The sequence below is a fragment of the Mercenaria mercenaria genome, chromosome 14, assembly GCF_021730395.1.
Source record: "Mercenaria mercenaria strain notata chromosome 14, MADL_Memer_1, whole genome shotgun sequence".
In the NCBI taxonomy this organism is placed as follows: Eukaryota; Metazoa; Mollusca; class Bivalvia; order Venerida; family Veneridae; genus Mercenaria; species Mercenaria mercenaria.
This window is the reverse complement of record NC_069374.1, coordinates 40,034,222-40,061,994: the sequence shown is the minus strand read 5'-3', so window position 1 is coordinate 40,061,994 and position 27,773 is coordinate 40,034,222. Positions and strand designations below refer to the sequence as shown.

Genomic DNA, 27,773 nt, shown 5'->3' with positions numbered 1-27,773 from the left:
TAGAATGATCTAGTGTCCTCTGCCAGGGTCAAATATGGCCCCGCTCCGGAGGTCACATGGTTGATATAGACTTTAATATAGGGAAAAACTTTGAAAATCTTTTTGTCCGAAACCACAGGGCCTAGGGCTTTGATATTTTGTATGTGACATCATCTAGTGGTTCTCTACTAAGATTGTTTAAATTATTTCCCTAGGGTCAAATACGGCCCCGCCCTGGAGGTCACATGGTTTACATAGACATATATAGGGAAAACTTTAAAAATCTTGTCCAAAACCACAAAGCCTAGGGCTTTGATCTTTGTAATGTAGCATCATCTAGTGGTTCTTTACCAAGTTTGTTCAAATTATCCCCCTAGGGTCAAATATGGCCCTGCTTCGGGGGTCACATGGTTTATATAGACTTATATAGGGAAAAACTTCTTGTCCATATCCTACAAGATTCAAATTTGGACCACATGATTGTATAGTTTTGAGTGGCTTAGATGAGCCTTGATATGAGTTGACCTTGATCTTGACCTAGTAACCTACTTTCGAATTTCTGTAGCTACAGCCTTCAAATTTGGACCACATGCATAGATTTGTGTACCGAAATCAACTTTGACCTTGAGATTGACCTAGTGACCTACGTTCACATTTTTGAAGGTACAGGCTTCAAATTTGGACCACGTGCATAGTTTTGTGTTCCGAAATGAAATTTGACCTAGTGACCTACTTTCACATTTCTCAAGCTACAGCCTTCAAATTTGGACCACATGCATAGTTTTGTGTACCGAAATGAACTTTGACCTTGATCTTTACTTAGTGACCTATTTTCACATTTCTGTAGCTACAGCCTTCAAATTTGGACCACATGCATAGGTTTGTGTACCAAAATAAACTTTGACCTTGACATCGACCTAGTGACCTACCTTCACATGTTTGAAGATACAGGCTTCAAACTTGGACCACATGCATCTTCTTCTCTGAATCAATAATAGCTAGAGCCTTGATTTTTGGTGTGTGATGTCAGAGTTGTACTGTGTGTGACGGCTAACATGTTTTCAAAGCTACAGCAAAAGGGATTTGGACCACTTGTAATATTTTTTTTACAGATTTCAAAAGTAATCTTTATCTTGACCCACTCTCCTAATTTTCTTGTTTTTAAAGCTTGAGCTAAGAAATTTGTTCTAGCAAACAACTCTACTCAAATGAGCGATATAGGGCCATCATGGCCTTCTTGTTTAAGATGCAGCCTTGAAATTTGGATGACATGTATAGTTTTGCACACGGATCTTAAAACTGACTTTCAGTGACCATGAATGTAACCTACTGACCTACTTTCTAATATTTTAGTATCAGTTTGCCATTTTATTACTTAGGTGAGCGATGCAGGGTCATTGTGACCCTCTTGTTTTCTTCAGCTTGCCCCAACAAAATTTAGTGTTGAACTATAGACTGGTCAATAGGACAAACTATGGACCAGCAATTTAGTCATGTAATGATTCTTGATAACATCTAGTATACATATGAGTTATCTTTATTTAATGGCAGGAGATAAAGAATAATTTAATGTACCACAAATGATAGGTTAAACATTTGTACATTATAAACTGGTGTAGGTAAGAACTGAAAATTGGTACATGTATTAAATAAAGGCAATGACATTATTATGTCAAGATACAGCCATATTGTTTTATAAGAACAAAAAAGTTACATGAATTTGCATGCAGTAAGTCACTGAACTTCAAAAGATAGATTAATTATTATTATATCAATAAAAATGTGTAAATATTGTGTAAAATAATGATTTTTGCTTCTAAAAAGACTAAAAAAACAGTACATATATAAGACAGTTTATCATTTTTAGCTTGACTGTAGAAAGTATATGGATAGCTATCCTACTTGCCCTGGCATTGGCATTGGCGTCCTTCCTCTCAACACCTTGCTTTTAGCTCACCTGAGCCTAGGATGGTCTTCCTTAAAAAAATTTCAAAAGTTGAATTCCATACAGAACTCTGGTTGCCATGGCAACCGAAAGGAAAAACTTAAAAATCTTCTTGTCCAAAACCACAGGTTATAGGGCTTTTATATTTGGTATGTAGCATCATCTAGTGATTCTCTACCCAGATTGTTCAAATTATCCCCCTAGGGTCCAGTATGGCTCCACCCAGGGGTCACATGGTTTACTTTGACTTATATAGGGAAAACTTCTTGTCCAAAGACTTAAAGTTATATAGGGAAAAACTTTGAAAATCTTCCTGTCAAAAACTACAGGGCCTAGGGCTTTGATATTTTGTACGTAGCCTGGTCTAATGATCCTCTACCAAGATTGTTCAATTTATCCCCCTAGGGTCAGATATGGTCCAGCCCTTTGGGTCACATGGTTTATATAGACTTATATAGGGAAAACTTTGAAAATTGTCTTGTACAAAACAACATGGCGTAGGGATTTGATATTTGGTATGTAGCATCATCTAGTGGTCCTCTACCAAGATTGTTCAAATTATCCCCCATGGTCAAATTGCCCAGCCCCGGGGATCACATGGTTTATATAAATTATACTTTTAGAGCGAAAAATCTTCTTGTACAAAACCACATGGCCTAGGGCTTTAATATTTTGGTATGTACCCCTGTCAAATGTTTATTCATACTTCATGAAGTACTCATGAAGCATTCATGACTTCTTCATGAGGAGACTTCATGACAAAAACATGAAGTGCAAATGAGACAAATGCATCAGTAGCTCATGAAAACAGATTCATGAATTATTCATGAAGTTGTAAATGCATTAAAAATGCATGAAATTAAGCATAGCCTGTGTTCATGAAGAGTTCATAAAGTTTGTATTTATTAATCTTCATGAAGAATTCCTGAAAATATTCCTGAAAAAAATACTTCATGAAGAATTCATCCATTATTTTGTTCTTTATTTCAATGTCTCATTTGCACTTCATGTTTTTTCCATGAACACTTCAAGAATAAATATTCTTATAACTTCATGAAGACATTTTGTTCTTAAATTCTTGAATATTTCATGAACAATACAAAACATTATAAAAGGACTTCTTTGCCATAGATGATACAGTAATCCATCATATTTTCAGTTACTAAATAATACCTGTACTAATTAAGTAGTATCCATGCACTTATTATTAAGAGCTGAGATAATGTATTGAAATTCATTAAACATAAATATTGATTTTTGTCGAGCCCGCTTGCGGATGCGAAGACATAGTTGTCCAAATGGCTTGTTTGTCCGGACCATAACTTTGACATGCATGGAGCAATCTTGTTTATATTTGGCATGAATGTTAACCTCAGTGAGACGGAGTGTCATGCGCAAACCCCAGGTTCCTATCTCAAAGGTCAAGGTCACACTTACAGGTCAAAGGTCAAATTCAAAAATGACTTTGTCCGGAGCATTTCTTTTTCATGCATGGAGGGATTTTGATGTAACTTGGCACAATTGTTCACCATCATGAGACGGAGTGTCATGCGCAAGAATCAGATCCCTAGGTCTAAGGTCAAGGTCACACTTAGAGGTCAAAGGATACAAGAATGACAACTTTGTCCGGAGCATTTCTTCTCCATGCATGGAGGGATTTTGATGTAACTTGGCACAAATGTTCACCACCATGAGACTGAGTGTCATGCGCAAGAACCAGGTCCTTAGGTCTAAGATCAAGGTCACACTTAGAGGTCAAAAACAAGAATGACTTTGTCTGGAGCATTTCTTTTTGATGCATAGAGGGATTTTGATGTAACTTGGCACAATTGTTCATCATTATGAGACGTAGTGTCATGAGCAAGATCCTAGAATTACTTCCCTTTGTTGTTACTATAAATAGCTTATTTTCGTAACTTTTTTGTTACTGGTCGTAGGGAAAAATCAAGACCACTTTTCTGTAGTACAACATGCATGTTACATCCAATTTTCAGGTGAATTTTGACCTATCTCTACTGGTGAGGATTTTTGTGTGGACATAGAATTTTTATTTATTTATTTATTTTTTATTTTTCAAGATTTACGTCCCTTAGTTGTTACTTTAATAACTTATATTGTAACTTTTTGCAATCTCTTTTTTATTTGGCTGTATAAAATACAAAACATTAAGTTAAACAATGTATAATTTACTTTACTCTCAAGATTAAAATTTAGATACTAGCTTTGCTTTAGGGTAGTGAAAACTTGTGACATTTTAGAAGGATTTCATATTTTTAAAATGAACGATTTATAACAACACCATAATTACTTATTTGATATTCAGTATACTCATGTTCCTTTTATACCATTCCTAACTGTAGTAAGATAAATATATCCTTCTCATTTGCTGCACAAACTTCTCAAAAATTGCTGAATCACATGTGCAAAAAATTTCCCAGCATGCAGAAAAATAATGGAAACTGATCATGTGACGTGAATTTAATGTTCATGAACATTCATGAACAGTTCATGAACTTATTCATTTATTGTTAAAGGTAAACCTAAGTTTTATGTTTAATGGATGGACAGTTCAGAAACTCACAATTGGGTTCAAGAACTGGTACTGAACTAGAAAAAGGTTTTGAATTTTAGTACTTTTAATGAATCATAGATATACTCATTATATATTCATGACTTTTTCTTAAGAACACAAAGAATGTTTTAAACTGCTCATAAAATGTTCATCATTTTTTTTCAAGAATTTTTCTTGAATTCTAAAGGTATATTGACATTCATGAAAAAATCTTGATTCATTCTTAAACTAGTTCATGAATAGTTCAAGGATTTTATGAATATGTCAATAATGCTTGGTATCTTCATAAAGTAGATCAAACGACACTTCATGCATAAAACGTCATGAAGTTAGATTAAGAAGTAATCCAGAACAGTTAATGAATAATTCATAATGGTGATGAAAATTTCATGATTTCATGAATTCCATTTCGCCGGGGTTAAGCATCATATAATAGTCTTTTACCAAGATTGTTCAAATTATCCCCTGGGGTTAAAAATGGCCCTGCCCCGGGGAGCACATGGTTTAAGTAGACTCAGGTGAGCAATATAGGGCCATCATGGCCCTCTTGTTGAAGTTACAGCAAAGAAATTTGGACAACATGTATAACTTTTGATATAGATTTCATTACTCATACCTTGACCTACTAACCTACTTTCTTGTTTTGAAGCTACAGCAAAGAGATTTGGACCACCTGTATAATTTTATAACAGATTTCAGTAGTTTTCTTGAATAATCTGTACCATGACCTACTAACCTATTATTTTATTTTTAGCTCACCTGAGAAATGCTCAGGGTGAGATATTGTGATCACGCTGTGTCCGTCGTGCGTCCATCCATCGTCAACAATTGTGTTTAAAAGACATCTCCTCCATAATCACTGAATTGATTTGATGAAACTTGGCATGGATGTTCCTTGGATGGTCCTCTACCAAACTTGTTCAAAGGGTTCTGCTTGATTGCACACAGGGGCCGCCAGAGCCAAAAATAGAAAAATCTTCAAACGACATCTCCTCCTAAACCAATGGTCCGATTTTGAAATAATTTCACACAAATGGTCCTTATGTCACCCTCAACCAAGATTGTTCAAATTGTATTGATTCGTCAAAAAACATGTCCTCCAGAGGGCGTGGTCACTTTTCCCTATATATATGTATATAGTGGAAACTTTAAAAATATTCTTGTGTGAAACTACTGGCCCGATTTCAGAATAATTTTACACAAATGGTCCTTGTTTAAACCTCTACCAAGATTATTGAAATTATTTTGATTTGTCAAAAAACATGGCCACCAGAGGGCGTGGTCACTTTTCCCTACATGTATATAGTGGAAACTTTAAAAATCTTCTTGTGTGAAACTACTAGCCCGATTTTAGAATAATTTTACACAAATAGTCCTTGTGTGACCCTCTACAAAGATTGTTCAAATTACTTTGATTTGTCAAAAAACATGGCTGCCAGTGGGTGTGGTCACTTTTCCCTATTTATATGTTTTTAGTGGAAACTTTAAAAATCTTGTGTGAAACTGCTAGCCCGATTTTAAAATAATTTAACACAAATGCTTCTTGTGTGACCCTCTACCAAGATTATTCAAATTATTCCGATTTGTCAAAAAACATGGCTGCCAGGGGGCGTGGTTACTTTTCCCTTTATGTAGACCATACTTGTTCGAATTATTGCCTTAAGGTCAAAAGATGGCCACACCCCTGTGTCTGACATGTACTTACTATAGGCCTTTATATTAGAAACTTTGAAAAATCTTCTAACTTTGCTCTTGTTTTATTTGGTAGAAATGTTTGCCTCAAAGAAGTTATATGGGGTCAAAAACAAAAATTTTTATTCTGGCTCTTTCAGCCATATAGAGGTTTCATTTATGCTTTGATTTGATGCAGACTTTTACAGAATGTTTATCTTGATGATCTCTAAGCCAAGTTTGAAACTTGGTCATGTGGGATAAAAAACTAGGTCACCAGAACAAATCAAAGGAAAAGCTTGTTAACACCCCTCAGAGGCCACATTTATGACCATATCTTCATGAAACTTGGTCAGAATGTTTATCTTGATGATTCCTATGCCAAATTCAAAACTGGGTGATATGGGGTCAAAAACCAGGTCACCCGGTCAGATCAAAGCAAAAGCTTGTTAACACTCTTGAGGCCACATTTTATGACCCTGTCTTCATGAAACTCGGAAAGAATGTTTATCTTGATGATTCCTATGTCAGATTAGAAACTGGGTCATGTGGGGTCAAAAACTAGGTCACCACTCAAATCTTGATCTATCTTCATGATACTTGGTCTGAATGTTTATCTTGATGATTCTAAGGCCAAGTTTGATATAGGGTCATCATGAGCCTCTTGTTCATCTTTTTTTGCCAAGGTCATTATTTAAACTTTCATGTATAGTTCTTTGTTAGCTCGACTATTTGAAGAATAGTCTAGCTATTCTACTCACCCGGGCGTCGGCGTCGGCGTCGGCGTCACACCTTGGTTAAGTTTTTGCATGCAAGTACATACAGCTATCATTTAAAGGCATATAGCTTTGAAACTTATTTATTCTTTTTCTAGGTCAATTACCAACCTCACTGGGTCAAGTTCCATAACTCTAACATGTATTTTGAGCAAATTATGCCCCCTTTTGGACTTAGAAAATTCTGGTTAAAGTTTTACATGCAAGTTACTATCTCCAAAACTAATGCAGATATTGAATTGAAACTTCACATGTGTCTTTGGAGTTATAAAACTAGTTGATAGCACCAAGTCCCATAACTCTGACCTTCATTTTGGCCAAATTATGCCCCCTTTTGTACTTAGAAAATTTTGGTTAAAGTTTTGCGTGCAAGTACATACAGCTATTACTAAAAGGCATATAGATTTGAAACTTATTTTTTCTTTTTCTAGATCAATTACCTACCTCACTGGGTCAAGTCCCATAACTCTGACATGTATTTTGGCCAAATTATGCCCCCTTTTGGACTTAGAAAATTCTGGTTAAAGTTTTGCGTGCAAGTACATACAGCTATTACTAAAAGGCATATTGATTTGAAACTTATTTTTTCTTTTTCTAGATCAATTACCTACCTCACTGGGCCAAGTCCCATAACTCTGACATGTATTTTGAGCAAATTATGCCCCCTTTTGGACTTAGAAAATCCTGGTTAAAGTTTTACATGCAAGTTACTATCTCCAAAACTAATGCAGATATTAAATTGAAACTTAATATGTGTTTTCGGGGTTATAAAACTAGTTAATAGAATCAAGTCCCATAACTCTGACATGTATTTTGGGCAAATTATGCCCCCTTTTGGACTTAGAAAATCCTGGTTAAAGTTTTGCGTACAAGTACATACAGCTATTACCAAAAGGCATATAGCTTTGAAACTTATTTATTCTTTTTCTAGGTCAGTTACCAACCTCACTGGGTCAAGTTCCATAACTCTTAACATGTATTTTGAGCAAATTATGCCCCCTTTTGGACTTAGAAAATTCTGGTTAAAGTTTTACATGCAAGTTACTATCTCCAAAACTAATGCAGATATGGAATTGAAACTTCACATGTTTCTTTCGGGGTTATTAAACTAGTTGATAGCATCAAGTCCCATAACTGATATGCATTTTGGTCAAATTATGTCCCGTTTCGAACTTAAAACTCTTTTGATATTTAACATTTTGGGTAATAATTTCCTGCTTCTGTGACAATATTTCGAATAGTCGAGCTTGGCTGTCTTACGGACAGCTCTTGTTTTATTTTATTTTTTATAAACTTTAATTATATTCTCCATTTTCAGATTTGCTTAGGAAGCATGAATATGTTCCAAGTATGAGTGATATTAGGGTAAGAACTATTTTTATGTCTCATTGAACTAGTCTTCATCATTTTCACCTCATTCAGAAATTTGTAATTAATTTTTAGCTCGACTATTCAAAGAATAGTCTAGCTATTCTACTCACCCTGGTGTTGGCGTCGGCATCACACCTTGGTTAAAGTTTTGCATGCAAGTACATATGGCTATCATTTAAAGGCATATAGCTTTGAAACTTATTTTTTCTTTTTCTAAGTCAATTACCAACCTCACTGGGTCAAGTCCCATAACTCTGACATGTATTTTGAGCAGATTATGCCCCCTTTTGGACTTAGAAAATCCTGGTTGAAGTTTTACATGCAAGTTACTATCCCCAAAACTAATGCAGATATTGAATTGAAACTTCAAATGTGTCTGGGGTTATAAAACTAGCTGATAGCATCAAGTCCCATAACTCTGACATGCATTTTGGCCAAATTATGCCCCCTTTTGGACTTAGAAAATCCTGGTTAAAGTTTTGCATGCAAGTACATACAGCTATTACTTAAAGGCATATAGATTTGAAACTTATTTTTTCTTTTTCTAGATCAGTTACCAACCTCACTGGGTCAAGTCCCATAACTCTGACATGATGTGTTTTTTGGGCAAATTATGCCCCCTTTTGGACTTAAAAAAATCTGGTTAAAGTTTTACGTGCAAGTTACCATCTACAAAACAAATGCAGATATTAAATTGAAACTTCACATAATTATGTCTTTAGGGTTATAAAACTAGTTGATTGCATCAAGTCCCATAAATCTGAGATGTATTTTGAACAAATTATGTCCCCGTTTGGACTAAGAAAACTTCTTGTTAAAGTTTTGGTTGAAACTCTATTGATTTTTTAACATTAGATTAATATTCCTGCTTCTGTGACAACAACTCGAATAGTTGAGCACTGGCTGTCTTACGGACACCTTATTAACATTAGATTAATATTCCTGCTTCTGTGACAACAATTCGAATAGTCGAGCACTGGCTGTCTTACGGACAGCTCTTGTTAAAAGGAAATTCACATTAATCTTTAAAATACAAATATTAGCATTTGAAAGCATTCATCAATTGTAGATTTCCAGACATTTTTAAACTTCATGAATTATATGATATATAATTATGATTTTATGTACATTGTAAGTTTGTTGTCAGATGTTGTATTGGCATATTTTGTGAAAAATTTCCCTTGGCGGGGGACATTGGTAACTCAACAACTAATTCTTGTATTACTTAGAGGGGTGTTGATCTGAATTAATTTCTGGAATTTTTAGCTCACCTGAGCATCTTGAGCTTTTGAGATCGCCCTGTGTCTGTCGTCCGCCGTCAACAGTTTGACTGTTAACACTCTAGAGGTCACAATTTTGGCCCAATCTTAATGAAACTTGGTCAGAATGTTACCCTCAATAAAATCTTGGACAAATTTGATATTGGGTCATCTGGGGTCAAAAACAAGGTAACCAGGTCAAATCAAAGGAAAGGCTTGTTAACACTCTAGAGGCCACATTTATGACAGTATCTCTATGAAACTTGGTCAGAATGTTAATCTTGATGATCTTTAGGTCAAATTCAAATCTAGGTCATGTGGGGTCAAAAACTAGGTCACCAGGTCAGAAATCAAAGGAAAAGCTTGTTAACACTCTAGAGGCCACTTTTATGACCATAGCTTAATGAAGCTTGGTCAGAATGTTAATTTTGATGATCTGTAGGTCAAGTTCAAATCTGGGTCAGGTGGGTTCAAAAATTAGATCACCAGATCAAATCAAAGGAAAAGCTTGTTAACACTGTACAGGCCACATTTATGACCTTATATTAATGAAACTTGGTCAGAATGTTAATCTTGATAATCTTAAGGTCAAGTTTAAATCTGGGTTAGGTGGGTTCAAAAACTAGGTCACCAGGTTAAATCAAAAGAAAAGCTTGTTAACACTCTAGAGGTCACATTTATGACAATATTTCTATGAAACTTGGTCAGAATGTTCATAGGTCAAGTTTAAATTTAGGTCAGGTGGGGTCAAAAACAAGGTCACCAGGTCAAAAATCAAAGGTAAAGCTTGTTAACACTCTAGAGGTCACATTTTTGACTCTACCTTCATGAAACATGGTCAGAATGTTAACCTTGATGATCTTTAGGCCAAGTTTGAATCTGGGTAATGTGGGGTCAAAAACTAGGTCACCAGGTCAAATAAAAGGATTAGCTAGTTAACACTAGAGACCTAATTTTTAATTTGAAACTCATGAAAATTTGTCAGAATGTTTGTCTTGATGACCTCTTGGTCAAGTTTGAATCTTGAGCATGTAGAGTCAAAAACTAGGTCACCAGGTCAAATCAAAGGAAAAGCTTGTTAACACTCAAGAGGTCACATTTATAACTGTATCTTCATGAAACTTGGTCAGAATGTTAATATTGATGACCTTTAGGTCAGGCTGGAATCTGGTTCATGTTGGGTAAAAAAACTAGGTCACCAGGTCAAATCAAAGGAAAAGCTATTTAACACTCTAGAGACCACATTTATGACCATATCCTAATGAAACTTGGTCAGAATGTTAATCTTGATAATCTGTAGGTCAAGTTCCAATTTTGGTCAGGTGGGGTCAAAAATTAAGTCACCAGTTCAAATCAAAGGTAAAGCTTGTTAACACTCTAGAGACCTAAGTTTAAATTTAAAACTCATGAAAATTAATCAGAATGTTTGTCTTGATGACTTCTAGGTCAAAATCGAATCAGGGTCATCTGGGGTGAAAAACTAGGTCACCAAGTCAAATCAAATGAAAAGCTTGTTAACACTCTAGAGGCCACATTGATGACCATAATATTATCTTCACGGAACTTGGTCAGAATGTTATTCTTGATGATCTTTAGGTCAAGTTTGAATCTAGATCATAATGGGTCAAAAACTAGGTCATGAGGTCAAATCAAATGAAAAGCTTGTTAACACTCTGGAGGCCACATTGATGACCATATCTTTGTGAAACTTTGTCAGAATATTATTCTTGATGATCTTTAGGTCAGGTTTGAATCTGGGTCATTTGAGGTGAAAAACTAGGTCTCCAGGTCAAATCAAAGGAAAAGCTTGTTAACTTCACATTTATGAATCTATCTTCATGAAACCTGGTCAGAATTTTTGTCATGATGATCTTTAGGGTAAATTCGAATTTGGTTTGTTTGGGGTTTTTGTGGGCTCAAAATCTGGGTTATATGCTGAAATCACAGGAAAAGCAGTTAGAGGCCACATTTATGATCTTGTCTTCATGAAACTTGGTCAGAGTGTTTATCTTTATGATCTCTGTACCATGTTTGAATCTGGGTCTTATGTAGTCAAAAACTAGGTCACCCGGCTTGAAATTTTGATGACGTGTGCACTTCTGCACACTAGTCTTATGACTGACTTTCAGTAACCATAAATATGACCTACTGACAGACTTTCTTGTTTTTTAAGATACAGCCTTGAAATTCTTAATCGTGATTTATTGACCTATTTTCTTGTTTTTGAAGTCAAGCAACGAAATTTGGATTACTTGTATAATATTTGGCACGGATTTCAGTACTCATATTGAATAGCCTTTTATCATGACCTACTGACCTACTTTCTTGTTTTGAAGTTACAGCAACGAAATTTGGACCACATTTATAATATTTGATACAGATTTCATTACTCATCTTGAATAGCCTTAATTGTGACCTACTGACCTACTTTCTTGTTTTTGAAGTTAAGCAACGAAATTTGGACCACGTGTGATATTTGATACTGATTTCAGTACTCATATTGAATAGCCTAACTCATGACCTACTGACCTACTTTCTTGTTTTTAAAGTTATAGCATAGAAATTTGGATCACTTTTACAATTTTTGATATTAACATGACAGAAAGCTCAAAATTCAAATTCAGTCTTGGCTCTTTAATTATATGGACTTTATATCTCATGACATTGAAGTTACAAAAATCATTGGGGCGATTTAGTTGTACAACCACACTGGAATTTTATTTAATTAACTAGTTTTGTGTATTTTGACAACATATGTACCAAATTTGAACACAGATAATTTTAAAGAAATCATACATATAACTCTTATATTTTATTGTGTATGATGGTATACACTTAAAAAAAGAAAATTTCATCAAAATTATTGGATATGACTGCAAAATGTTTCAAAATTTTGGATTTTCAAGCATCTTAAACCACCTTTTTTTCTGTTGACACTTGGAAAAGTTTTAGTATTTTTCATTTAAAACATCAAAAGACAAGATCTTGCCTGTAAAATACAACATTGGGGTCAGTGAAATAACATTTGATCCTTTTTGTATGTCACATACCAAAATATGTCATACAAAAATAAACATTTTTTTTTTTCAAATCTGTTACACTTGCAACACATTAGGTAATGGATGTTTCCCAAGAAAACATGAAATGTATTAGGTTTGTGGACAACAGTTGCTTAGCATAATCATGTACAGTTGTAAATATTTTAGAAAAGAGGTTTATAAACAATTTATTTTAACCAAATTAACAAAAACTCTCGAAAATCAAAAGTTGAACATCATCAGACAACATGTCAGTCAAGGAATATTACAATCTTTTGTTGTTTTCTTGATGAATTGATCCATGTTTAATCATTTTTAGCCATTTTATAAATGTATTTGATACTATTTATTAAATGAGTAAAAGTTAGTAGCATGTTTAGGAAGGAAGCATCATGTTACACTTGCAACATAATCTAAGCAAATTTAACAGTGCAGACCCTGATTAGACAGCTCTTTTAGAAGCAGTCTGATGTGGGTATACAGTTTTTGCAAAATCATCAATATATGTAAATGATAAGAAAATTAAAGGGTTTATAGTCTGAATAAAGAACAGTAGAACATTATAGAACAAACTGTATTGTATGGTAAAAAATAAACCATAATTTTTTATTATGTAGGTCCATTTAATATGGACTAAACTGTAGCACCTATCTTGTCTATAGCAAAATCACAATAAATGCTTAACCCTTCTGTTGCCCGATAACAGATTATTAGCTCCCGCCCTTTCAGGGTTTGGAGCTATGGAAATTGGCTCTGTCAGGTCCTCTGTGTATCCGTCCTTCCGTGTGTCTGTGCACATGATGTTAACGCAATATCCCATGAGCGGCTTGTTTGAATTTGACCAAATGTAGTGAATAGATTGCTTATAGAGAGAGGAAGGGTGTGATCGTATTTGAGTAAATTTGGTTAAAGATCAAGGTCGCTATTCTAAAAATACATTTTGTGCTGGCCTGTGCGCTATTTGCCCATGTTAATTTCCTGACCAGCTTCTTGGATTTTCACCAGACTTTACCAGTGGACCTATATTGACAATGTCTTGGAGGAGTTCGCTCAAAAATTCCGTGCATACTAGTCCCAGTGTTTGATCAGTGATGTGAACGCAATATGTCCAGAACGGCATTTCGTGCATACTAATCCCTGTGCTGCGGCCAGTGATTGATCAGTGATGTGAACGCAATATGTCCTGAAGGGCTTCTTGGATTTTCACCAGACTTCACCAAGGATCTATTTTGATGACGTCTTGGATGAGTTTGCACATGGAGAAATTCTGAGCATACTTATGACCTACGCTGGCCGCTGATGATCAGTGTAGTTAATATAGTATCTCCTGAATGGCTGATTGGATTTACAGCTGAGTTTACCAGGAATTCTATTTAGACAATGTTTTGGATGAGTTCGCTCCTGGAGAAATTCCATGCATATAAGATGTGCTGGCCTGTGATTAGCTGATGTTGTTGTTGGATTTTTATCAGACTTTACCAATGGATCTGTAAAAACAGTGTCTGGGATTTAAGTTTGCTCATAAGAGAAATTCCGCACATAGTACTAAGCTGTACTGGCCTATGATAGTTGATTTTGTTAATTGGATCCCATATAATGTCATGTTGGATTTTGCCAGTGAATATGTATGAACAATGTCTCTCATAGGCCAGTATTAATAATGCAATATCCCTTAAATGGTCCTTAATTTTTACCAAACTGTACAATTTATTAGCTCACCAGAGCCAAAGGCTCAGGGTGAGCTATTCTGATCACTCACCATCTGGCATCCGGCTGTAAACTTTTACTTTAAATGACATCTCCTCATAAACCGCTAGGCCAATTTCATCCAAACTTCACAGGAATGTTCCTTGGGTGAAGCTCTACAAAAATTATTCAAAGAATTGAATTCCATGCAGAACTCTGATTGCCATGGCAACCGAAAGGAAAAACTTTAAAAATCTTCTTTTCAAAAACCAGAAGCCCTAGAGCTTAGATATTTGGTGTGAAGCATTGCCTAGTGGACCTCTACCAATTTTGTTCAAATCATGACCCCGGGTTCAAAATTGACCACGCCCCAGGGGTCACTTGATTTTACATAGGAAAATCTTAAAAAACCTTCTTCTCAAAAACCAGAAGCCATAGAGCTTAGATATTTGACGTGTAGCATTGCCTAGTGTGAACTACCCTCTACATACTTAAATAGATTTTTCTAAAATCTTAAAAATGAACCCCGGGGATCTAAAATTGAAACACCCGGCCCCAGGGGTCACTTGATTTTATATAGGAAAATCTTCAAAAAATTTCTTAAAATAAACCAGAGGGCCTAGATCTTAGATATTTGACATGTAGCATTGCCTTGTAGACTTCTACAAAATTTGTTCAAATCATGACCCCGTCCCATGGGGTTACTTGATTGTACATAGAAAAATCTTCAAAATTTTCTAAAAATAAACCAGAAGGCCTAGAGCTTAGATATTTGACATGTAGCATTGCCTAGTGGACCTCTACAAAATTTGTTCAAATCTTGACCCCCCCCCCCCCCCCCAGGGTCAAATTGACCCAGTCCCAGGGGTTACTTGATTTTACATAGGGAAATCTTCATAAATTTGCTAAAAATAAACCAGAAGGCCTAGATCTTAGATATTTGATATGTAACATTGCCTAGTAGACTTCTATAAACTTTGTTCAAATCATGACCCCCGGGGTAAAATTGGCCCCGCCCCAGTGGTTACGTGATTGTACATCGGAAAATATTCCAAAAATTTTCTAAAAATCATCAGTTTGACATTTGAAACATGTAGCTCATATTACTCGGGTGAGCGATCCAGGGTCATCATGACCCTCTTGTTTACATTGTTGAGGATAGTGGCTTTTGAACCTCATGGTCTTGTTTATTTTAGTTTAAACCCCTTATAGAAATGATATTAATTCATATTATTATTACACCTGCCTGTTGAAAATAAAAAGTTTTTCACAATAACAAGAATTTAAAGGTCTGGTTTGTTATGCTGTAAGCAAACAGTACAAAATCTGATAAGACAGCTCTTTCAGGGGCGGTCTGATCTGGGTCTGAGCTGTTTGCAAAAGCATCGGTACGTCCCAATGTCAACAGTGAACAATGTCTGACACAATTCTGTCAATAAACATTAAGTTTAACCATGTTTATTTGAGTTTATGTTATTTTCTGTGAAGAAAAAATACAGTTGCATGTAATAATTTGCAGTCATTACTTTTTATTGTTGCGAGTGTAACACTTTACCTACATTAAGCATTAACATGGTAATTAAAAGGCTTCCAAACTTGCTTATTTTAAACAAGTATGCATTGCACTCTTATTCAAAACAATTAAAATTGCTTATTTGAATAAAATATCTGTTTCAGAATTCATAATGTTATTAATGAAGGGTAAATTCACACATTTTATATCAAATTTTACTCAGAAGTAAGTAATTCCATACCATGAAGCCTCTACAACTATGAGAACATATCTTTCTTAACTGAAATGTACAGTTGTTCCAGTGAAGATGCCACAGTTTTGCTTAAACCTCATCAGAAATGTGTCTAGTTCACATGTCAAAATAGTGTACACTTGCAACATCACTTATAATTGCATCATTAATCTGCATGTTTTGATACATGATAATAAGTGTCGCACATGATCTATGGTGTTGATGCTTCTGTGATAGATAAAAAAAGATACATGTTATCTCACTTTTGAAAACAAATCTTGTTGTTTTTAATCAATTGTTATTGTCCGTAAGTATTGACCTGGCACTCATTAACCTTCGCCAATATTTTCGGGCGTTTTGGTTATTTGATGTTTGTGGCCTGAAAGTATCTAGATTTATCAAAATAATCACTTTAGATAACCAACGGTACAGTGGTGTAGTGGTAAGCTCTCCGACTTTAAAGCACGTTACCAGGGGTTCGAATTCTTTTCTAAACATTTAAAAAAAGTATTCCTTGTGTTTGAATTTTGTATATATAATATATCATTTTATGAAACATTTCATTTTGTGTCATTAATAACAGTTTTTTGAATTGTCCGTTGAATGAATGAATGCAGGTCCGGTCCTGAAGATTTTTAAAAGACATTTTGTAGAACGGTTTTATGTGCGTAGAAGAATGTTAATCGATAGTAGAGTATTTCGTTGATGAATCATGATAAGTGTGACAAGTTTTCGGTCTGTTAATGTTACAGATAAAATAAAAAAAAATAAAATAAAAAAACAATTTGGTCAGATTGAGGTCTCGAACACACAACCCTGAGATTAGTGGAAAAACACTTTGTCCACACAGCTACATCTGTACATGATTAATGATGGTATATAATTGGCTTTTTATAACATGAAGTTATATAGTTAATTAGGTTCGGACATCGAAAATTAATTTACGGAAACATACGGAATATTCATGAGTGCCAGGTCAATACTTACGGACAATACACTTGCAACATATTTCAACTGACAATCTTTATTTTGCTGTTATTATTAGCTCACCTGTCACATAGTGACAAGTTGAGCTTTCGTGATCACCCTTCGTCCGTCGTCCATGTGTGCGTTCGTTAACAATTTCTTGTCTGTGCGATAGTGGTTTCATTTATGATTTTATTTTAACCAAACTTGCACACAACTTGTATCACCATAAGATCTTGGTTCCTTTCTTGAACTGGCTAGATTCCATTATGGGTTCCAGAGTTATGGCCCCTGAAAGGGCCAGAATTAGCTATTTTGACCTTGTCTGCACAATAGCAGCTTCATTTGTGATTTTATTTTAACCAAACTTGCACACAACTTGTATCACCATAAGATCTTGGTTCCTTTCTTGAACTGGCTAGATTCCATTATGGGTTCCAGAGTTATGGCCCCTGAAAGGGCCAGAATTAGCTATTTTGACCTTGTCTGCACAATAGCAGCTTCATTTGTGATTTTATTTTAACCAAACTTGCACACAACTTGTATATCCACAAGATCTTGGTTCCTTCCTCGAACTGGCCAGATTCCATTATGGGTTCCAGAGGTATGACCCCTGATAGGACCAGAATTAGCTTTTTTGACCTAGCTTGTCTGCACAATAGCAGCTTCATTTATGATTTGAATTTAATCAAACTGGCATAAAACTTGTGTCACCATAAGATCTTTGTTCCTTTCTTGAACCGGCCAGATCCCATAATTGGTTTCAGAGTTATGGCCCCTGAAAGGGCCAAAATTAGCTATTTTGACCTTGTCTGCGCAATAGCAGCTTCATTTATGATTTGATTTTAACCAAACTTGCACACAACTTGTATCACCATAAGATCTTGATTCCTTTTTATACGCCCAAAGGGACGTATTATGTTATCACCTCGGTGTCCATCTGTCTGTCTGTTGGTTAGCAGTTTCCCTTCCGCTCTGTGTAAACTCTTGAACCCCTTGAAGGATTTTAAAGAAACCTGACACAAATGTTCACCTCATCGAAACAACATGCAGAGTGCATGTTTCGGATGGCTCACTTCAAGGTCAAGGTCACACTTAGGGGTCAAAGGTCATATGACATTGTTTAGTGTGTATATTGCTCTGCATTTGCGTTGCATTGCAGTGCTCTTGTTTTTATTTGGCAGATCCTTCTTTTGTTCACTTACAATAAATTTTTTTTAATTACTTCCTGTTTATGTTACTATAAATAGCTTATTTAGTAACTTTTTAGCTCACCTGTCACGAAGTGACAAGGTGAGCTTTTGTGATCGCGCAGTGTCCGTCGTCTGTGTGTCCGTCCGTGCGTAAACTTTTCCTTGTGACATCTCTAGAGGTCACATTTTTCATGGGATCTTTATGAAAATGGGTCAGAATGTTCATCTTGGTAAATTCTAGGTCAAGTTCGAAACTGGGTCACGTGCCGTCAAAAACTAGGTCAGTAGGTCTAAAATAGAAAAACCTTGTGACCTCTCTAGAAGCCATAATTTTCAATGGATCTTCATGAAAATTGGTCAGAATGTTCACCTTGATGATATCTAGGTCAAGTTTGAAACTGGGTCACGTGCCTTCAAAAACTAGGTCAGAAGGTCTAAAAATAGAAAAACTTTGTGACCTCTCTAGAGGCCATATATTTCAAAAGATCTTCATGAAAGTTGGTCAGAACATTCACCTTGATGATATCTAGATCAAGTTCAAAACTGGGTCATTTGCCATCAAAAACTAGGTCAGTAGGTCAAATAATAGAAAAACCTTGTGACCTCTCTAAAGGCCATATTTTTCATGGGATCTGTATGAAAGTTGGTCTGAAAGTTCATCTTGATGATATCTAGGTCAAGTTCAAAACTGGGTCACGTGCCTTCAAAAACTAGGTCAGAAGGTCTAAAAATAGAAAAACTTTGTGACCTCTCTAGAGGCCATATATTTCAAAAGATCTTCATGAAAGTTGGTCAGAACATTCACCTTGATGATATCTAGATCAAGTTCAAAACTGGGTCATTTGCCATCAAAAACTAGGTCAGTAGGTCAAATAATAGAAAAACCTTGTGACCTTTCTAGAGGCCATATATTTCACAAGATCTTCATGAAAATTGGTCAGAACGTTCACCTTGATGATATCTAAGTCAAGTTCGAAACTGGGTCACGTGCCATCAAAAACTAGGTCAGTAGGTCAAATAATAGAAAACCCTTGTGACCTCTCTAAAGGCCATATTTTTCATGGGATCTGTATGAAAGTTGGTCTGAATGTTCATCTTGATGATATCTAGGTCAAGTTCGAAACTGGGTCACGTGCGGTCAAAAACTAGGTCAGTAGGTCTAAAAATAGAAAAACCTTGTGACCTCTCTAGAGGCCATATATTTCATGAAATAAAATTGGTCAGAATGTTCAACTTGATGATATCTAGGTCAAGTTTGAAAGTGGGTCACGTGCCCTCAAAAACTAGGTCAGTTGGTCAAATAATGGAAAAACCTTGTGACCTCTCTAGAGGCTATATTTTTCATGGGATCTGTATGAAAGTTGGTCTGAATGTTTATCTTGATGATATATAGGTCAAGTTTGAACTGGGTCAACTGCGATCAAAAACTAGGTCGGTAGGTCTTGAAATAGAAAAACCTTGTGACCTCTCTAGAGGCCATACCCTTGAATGGATCTTCATGAAAATTGGTTGGAATGTTCACCTTGATGATATCTAGGTCAAGTTTGAAACTGGGTCACATGCCTTAAAAAACTAGGTCAGTAGGTCAAATAATAAAAAAACCTTGTGACCTCTCTAGAGGCCATACTTTTCATGGGATCTTCATGAAAATTGGTCTGAATGTTCATCTTGATGATATCTAGGTCAAGTTTGAAACTGGGTCAACTGCGGTCAAAAACTAGGTCGGTAGGTCTAAAATTATTAAAATCTTTTGACCTCTCTAGAGGCCATATTTTTCAAAGGATCTTCATGAAAATTGATCTGAATGTTCATTTTGATGATATCTAGATCAGTTTCGAAACTGGGTCACGTGCAGTCAAAAACTAGGCCAGTAGGTATAAAAATAGAAAAACCTTGTGACCTCTCTAGAGGCCATATTTTTCATGAGATCTTCATGAAAATTAGTGAGAATGTTCACCTTGATGATATCTAGATAAAGTTCAAAACAGAGTCACGTACCTTCGAAAACTAGGTCAATAGGTCAAATAATAGAAAAACCTTGTGACCTCTCTAGAGACCATATTTTTCAATGGATCTTAATGAAAATTGGTCAGAATTTTTATCTTGATAATATCTAGGTCAAGTTCAAAACTGGGTCACATGAGCTCAAAAACTAGGTCACTATGTCAAATAATAGAAAAAACGACGTCATACTCAAAACTGGGTCATGTGGGAAGAGGTGAGCGATTCAGGACCATCATGGTCCTCTTGTAACATATCTGTACCTTGTAAGATTTTTTTTTTCTTTTTGGTTAAATTTCTTCCCTTTGTTATTCCTGTCCTTTGGACTTATTGATCTTGATTATGATTTTGTGACCTTCTTGTCCTTAAGTGCAATGATAACAGGTGAGCGATATAGGGCCATTATGGCTCTCTTGTTATATAAAAGCACTGATCTTAAAACTTCAGAATACTTTTTGCAGATAAAACATTAGTCTGTGAACAATCATATATATTTTGAAAATGGCGGTTTTAAGCTGTAAAAAAATTCAACGGGTCATGTTACTTTGATGCACAAAATGTATACATCAGATGTTGATGTATTAGAATACTATCCATATTCATATGCCTGAATGTTCAAGGTAGAAACAAACATTTTGCATATTCAAATAGCATTTTCTTTACACAGTCACTTTCAAAAACTTGTTTTTGTAAAAATGTCCCAAAAAAGTGTTACACTTGCAACAAATTTAGCCACATTTCCCTTCAGTAAATTTGATCAACAGCATTATATCATCATGAAACTTGCTACACATATTAAAACATAAAATCTGTGTTAAGAATCCTTTTATTTGTATTTTTAAGTAAGTTTATTTGATTTGCCTCATTTTTTTTTAAATCACCCATATAAAACATAGATGTAGGCAGTGTAACTAAAAGTACAAACTTCAAGTAGGAACTGTCTTATTTTAGATATATGTGTAGTTAACTGCATCAAAGTACAAGGACTGAAAAAAAAAATTAAATACCATTTTCTGAAAAAGAGCTGTTTGAGCTGAAAAAAAAAATGATCCAGGGTAAAATATTTGGAAAAAATGGAGACAACTCTGCTAAGACTTTATGGTAGGCTTTGGTGGCTATTGACCTAGAACCTCATGTAAACTATGCACTTTTTACCTCTAAGCAGGGAAAAAGCATGCATAATTGCCACATGGATTAGCAATCTGAATAGAAAACTATGTAAAGATCAAATAACTTAATGCCCTAGGGAAAGTGTGACATTATCTTGTCAACAAACAGACGATTTTTATGCCCCCACTTTTGGGGGGGCATATAGATTTGCTCTTGTCCGTCCTTCTGAGAATGTTGTGTCGCGCCTAGCTCCAAAAGTATTTGACGTAGAGTCACAAAACTCTACAGGAATGTTGGTCAGCATGTGTAGTTATGCACCTGGGGTTTCGCGTCCGGATTCATTCAGTCGTGTAGGAGTTATGGCCCCTGACTTTGTAAAAATTGGTCATTTTAATGTTGTGTCGCACGTAGCTCCAAAAGTATTTGATAGAGAGTCACAAAACTTTACAGGAATGTTGATCAGCATGTGTAGTTGTGCACCTGGGCTTTTGCAGCCATATAGAGACATCATTTATGGTTTGATTTGATACAATCTTGCAAAATATCTTCAACAACAATAGATCTTGGATTCCCTGATGAATCTGTCAGATCCAATCATAGGTTTGGGAGTTATGGCCCCTGATTGACCCCTGAAAGAGCCAAAATTTGTTAATTTTTACCTTGTGAACACGATAGAAGTGATATTTTACATTTGATTTTAACCATACTTACTCACAACTTAAGTCACAATAAGATCTCAGTTCCTTTTGAAAACCAGCTAGATTCCCTCATGGGTTCTAGAGTTATTGCCTCATCCACATTCTACACCCCTACACATAACCTCTTCCTCCACCTGCCTGCCCTTGTAATTTTTTTGCTATATTTTAATTATTTGTGAGTGACCTCTTCCTGTGCCATCCCCTTTCTTGTGTTTCCTAATAATTTTTAACTTTGAAAATCTGTTAGAAAGTGATAAGTTTGTTTAGATGAAGATGTATTTTCCAGACAGTTTACAGAAAATTGATTAAGGTATTGGACCCCTAATAGTAATGTTTAAAAAATAGCATTTGCTTGGTATATCTTCTTAAAGATCTTGACCGTGTTTCGCACTGTGTTGCAATTTTTAAACAACTTTTACCTTGCCGTTTCTTTATAAATTTTGCATAATTTATGGTATTTCCTCAAGCTCAAGCAGAGAAAAATTACTATCCAAAACGTTTGCAGACAATTCATTATACCATTAATTTTAATAAAAGAAACTTCAAACTATTGGTAAACAATTATAAAACACAAAATAAAACTGTCAATATCATTTCTTCTAGGGTGCCTCAAGTAAACGGATTTAATGAGACAGAATTCTAACTCCAACATTGAAAAATTAAGGCCAAATCCTGTGGGTCTATTTTTGAATTTTAGCTCATTTCATTCAAAAATAATCTTGGGGCGGAAGTAAAATCAACCTACATTAATTTCTTCCACAATATGAAATCTAAAGAGTGATTTTAGGCAAAATAGAGAACTTTTACCGCATGTAACTCAGTATTTTTAAAGATGTCTAACTCTACCCCTTCTGTTTCAGCGTTAATTCACTTTGGACAGCAAGAAATCGCTTATCAAATGAAAATTTTCCACTTTTGTACAATAAATCAATAATAAGTCTTGAAAGAAGTAAAAAGGAAAATAAGGGGAAAAAAATTGGTCCCAGTGGGGCTTTAACCTACGCACCTCTGAAAATTGCAGTCAGAGTAGGTTTATGGTAGGAATTGAGTACCAGTATAATGCCATGAGCATCCGTATGATATATATAGAGCCAGGTCGATACTTTTTTGTTGGGGTGTGGAATAAATGTTTAATCATAGAGTTAGTAAAACTCATTTATAATGGACTGACAAGTTTTCTATTCTTTTCTTTAATTTTAACAACTTACCATACGCCTACATTGAATGTATAATAAATGTTGAACTTTTTACGAAACATATTTTACTTGTTTCATTAGATTTAAGATTCAGTAAACACTCATAACAGAAAAATAGAAGGTTTTTACAGTGGATGTTTTATACCATTTCATCAATTTGCCACGCGACCCCGTCGAGCGAAAACACGAGAATTAAAAAAAGTTAAACGCGGAGTGGTTAGCGAGCCAAAATTCGATAACATGTGGCGACGCGGAGCGAAAACACGATTATGTGGATGGGGGAGGGAGTGGGGAGTGGGTGCTGGCGTTGAGTGAGATTCAAGATGTAAAGCGGCTGGGTGCCCGGGTGCCCACCAATGTTATGCCTTTCAAACCTCAACTTCTTGCTCGGAGCCTGCTGATCAGCACCGCCCCCCCCCCCCCCCCCGACGATTTACATATTAAATAGGAATAAGAAAGGGCGGGAGCGTAGATTGAAAACATGATAATTAGTGGGGGCGCTGAGCAAAAAGTCGATATTTACGTTATAAATCGGCGCCTAAAATTAGCGGAATGGAATATATCAGCCACCAAAGAATCTGTTAAAATGTCTGTTCGGTACAAAAGACGTTCATATTTTAATATCTTATTAATTCAATGAATTTATCAATTAATGAGTTCTTGTTTGGCTCTCTCGGGAATCGATGTGAGTCATTCCGATTTAATTAATAGCAGACATGAGACGTAATGACTAGTTCCATTAACTACTGTTTAATCCAACATCAAACTGTTCTTGGTGGTGTAATCTCTACCACACATAACTAAACAATCCGATTCATCTCTTTTCCGTTGTAGTTGCCTTAGAGCTAACGATTTCTCCACATTTCTGAAGAACTTTCTCTAGCTGTACTTGGTGAGCGTCAAAAAAATACACACCTGTGCGATGTGAGTGCCGTTTTGAAACCACTTACCTTCTTTAAACACGAGTCATTCTTTAAATATAACGAATTAAGTCTTGGAATTTGAACTGGTTATTGTAGGAAGATATGACTATATGAAGATATATCAAAATGAATACATCTGGAGTATTTACTGAGTATTTTACGTGTTTTTTTTTACATTTGACATTTTTGAGTCAAACGTTCACGTTTAACTCGCCGTATTTTGTTTATTTTAAGATGAAATGTTGTGACACTCACGGAACATAGTCATCAATGATTCACCAGAGCTCAGATATCTTTCATTTTACAAAAAGTTTTGGATTACCGGAGATACAATAAGAAATACTTACACCGCCGCTCCTCCAAAATTGCTTATCGAGCGCTGTATGTGTGAGTGCCACCTGTACTTGGGAGCGCCGGTACCAGGGTGTGCTTTTATGGGTCTAATACCTTAAGTGCTATCTTGTCGAACATTTTGAAAGATGTCAAGAGTGATTTCCAAAGTTGTCAGTGGAAAACATTTGCAATCACTCATGACGTGATATCTGATAAGTAGATTTTCAAAACTGTTCCATGAAAAATACCTACTTTCCATAGAAAGTTTTGTTTGTTCACTGTTTTACCACATTAACACTTGAATATGTTGAGCTGGGTATGGCCAGGGTGGTTGTGTCAATGTTTAGAATTTAAGTCCTTACCTAGGCGATTATCACTTGTTAAAATGACATTAACAGTTGACTCTCTCTCTTTTGAATTCTGATAAAAGTCAATCTATGTTGCTTGACATCAGTTCTATCTTCCTGTGATGAATATCATAAAGGGAGTTTGTATTGGTTACTAGTTAGTACAGATAAACAAACTTAGAAAATTTAGTTGATATGATTTACAGTCTCAGAGGGCTGTAAAGAGCCGGTTGCAAGTGATGGAGAAAGAAGCTCTCAAAAAACAAGAAAAGCAAAAAGAGGCCAATGCTAAACTAGAAAAACAACAACTGAAAGACAAAGAAAAACAGATGAAGGCTAAACAAAGGAAAGAGGTACATTAGCTTTATTAATTTTATTGAAAATCAAAGTTAGCGAAATAGTACAGTATCAAAGTGGTAGCATTGGCAAACTTAAATGTAAAGCAGTCCTTTTGTACTACTGTTTGATGGACCAAGTCTGTGACAGAGTTTTTGGCTTTCTGTACTTTGCTGAATTTTAAGTTAAACTGACACATTTCACAAGTCATATGGCATTGCTTTCCAGCTTCTAGTGGCAGTTGCTCCTCATTATTTCAGACTTGGTGGCTTTTAAGATTGTTATGACAGAAGTCTGGGGAGTAATACTATAACCCCTCTCCCCCAATCATCAGCATTGTGTATGGACACCTTATTAACGATTCCCTGAGCAAGCTCATATCTCGGTTATTACTCATTGCAGCTGAATGAGACTTCACACATTCACTCCCCATGACATCGATGACATAGGTTCCATAATTCTTGCTATCATTTTAACAAAAATATACCCTTTTTAGCTTGACTATACGAAGTATAGAGAGCTGTCCTACTTGACCCGGCATTGGCCTCTTTTTGCAATTGTTTTTTTCCTTTCATAGATTTTTTTCAAATTCACATACCGTATTTTCCCAAATTAAGGCCCCCTCTAATTAACGCCCCCCACCCATTTTGGAGGGGAAAAAAAGTCAACAAGAACGGGAAAAAATCACCTACCTCATTTTTATAAGTCCACATAATAAGTAATTTACAGTACTAAAGTCCAATGTATTAAAAATTAAACACACTTTTAAACAGTCCATGTACCGTAAGTCCAAAACATTTGTACTAATTAGGTATGTAACAGAAAATTAAACGGTAAATACATTTTTGATTTGTTTTTACACCACTCGCGCACACGCTTCCTGCCGACTTTAAACAAACTTGCAGCAATGTGTTTACGATATACCCTTTTCTTCGGCAGTTTTAAGAACTTTTTATTTAAAAGCAGGCACAGCAACGTGTCAAACCATTGACATTGTGTATTGCGCAATTAGCTACCCGCATGTACTAAGGAAAATGTTATCGGAGTACACAGCTGTTTGGGTCATGACGTAATGTGTAGTGTCGCGAGCGTGTCAAAAAGCCAGACATGGAATACACGAGGTACCGTATTTAAATGCATAAAAGACACACTGCATTAAATTGGATGCCAAATAATTACGTTTTGGGGGGATTAAACAACACAGAAACACTTTACAGCTAGTTTGAACGATGTTTTTAAGTTTTGTAAAAATTTTCATTTTTTATTTTTTTACCTCAAATAAACGCCCCCTCTTTGGAAAATGTAACGCCCCCGGGGGCGTTAATACGGGAAAATATGGTAATTATATGATAGGAAAATTTGTGCTGAAAACAATGAACAAATAAAAACAATGGGTCACCAGGCTTGTTTTTGTGAAAAATTGTTTTGAACACACCCACTGTTGCTGAAACTGCCAGGGATTTTTCAACATTTTCATATTTTTCTGCTTTTTAGCTCACCTGTCACATAGTGACAAGGTGAGCTTTTGTGATCACCCTTCGTCTGTCGTCAGTGTGTGCGTTCGTTAACAATTTCTTGTCTGCACGAATGTGGTTTCATTTATGATCTTATTTTAACCGAACTTGCACACAACTTGTATCACCATAAGATCTCGATTCCTTTCTTGAACTGGCCAGATCCCATTATGGGTTCCAGAGTTATGGCCCCTGAAGGCATACATGTGATAAGTTCAGAATCCCAAAACTGGAGGTTTGCCATTTTTCAGCTGGAGTTGGGGTCTCAAAACTGGAGGTTTTTTATCGACAAAAATTAAGCGCGCGGACACAAAATTTAGAGACAAAATCCAACATTTTAGGCCACACAATAAGGCATAAGTCTACACCAGAAGAAACAATCCTCATAACCCTTGATTAGAACTTTGACAGAGTTATGCCACTTTTAAACTTACAAATTTTAGCTCACCTGAGCAATGCTCAGGTGAGTTTTTGTGATCGCTCGATGTCCGGCGTCTGTCTGTCGTCTGTCAACATCTAGCTTGTGTATGCGATAGAGGCTGTATTTTTCAACTGATCTTCATGAAATTTGGTCAGAATGATTACCTTGATGAAATCTAGGCCGAGTTTGAAAATGGGTCATCTGGGGTCAAAAACTAGGTCACTAGGTCAATTCAAAGGAAAACCTTGTGTATGCGATAGAGGCTGTATTTTTCAATTGATCTTCATGAATTTTGGTCAGAATGATTACCTTAATGAAATCTAGGCCAAGTTTGAAAATGGGTCATCTGGGGTCAAAAACTAGGTCACTAGGTCAAATCAAAGAAAAACCTTGTGTATGCGATAGAGGCTGTATTTTTCAATTAAGCTTCATGAATTTTGATCAGAATGATTACCTTGATGAAATTTAGGCAAAGTTTAAATATGGGTCATCTGTAGTCAAAAACTAGGTCACTAGGTCAAATAAAAGAAAAACCTTGTGTATGCGATAGAGGCTGTATTTTTTCAATTAATCTTCATGAATTTTGGTCAGAATGATTATCTTGATGAAATCTAGGCCGAGTTTGAAAATGGGTCATCTGGGGTCAAAAACTAGGTCACTAGGTCAAATCAAAGAAAAACCTTGTATATGCGA

The 27,773-nt window shown here is 35.6% G+C and overlaps 1 protein-coding gene across 5 annotated transcripts in view; it reads left to right on the top strand.

The window, feature by feature from the left end:
* The window catches only part of LOC123527412 (uncharacterized), a 104,332-nt gene that overhangs the window by 58,112 nt on the left and 18,447 nt on the right, over positions 1-27,773 (top strand). For 2 of the 5 annotated variants that reach the window (XM_045306837.2, XM_045306836.2), the window contains exons 3-4: positions 8,262-8,308; positions 25,016-25,162. In XM_045306837.2, the coding sequence (XP_045162772.2) occupies positions 8,262-8,308; positions 25,016-25,162 (194 nt within the window). Of the gene's footprint in view, positions 1-8,261; positions 8,309-24,040; positions 24,962-24,999; positions 25,163-27,773 lie in introns of those variants that run through there. The other 3 variants (XM_045306840.2, XM_045306841.2, XM_045306838.2) reach the window with 3 other exon arrangements.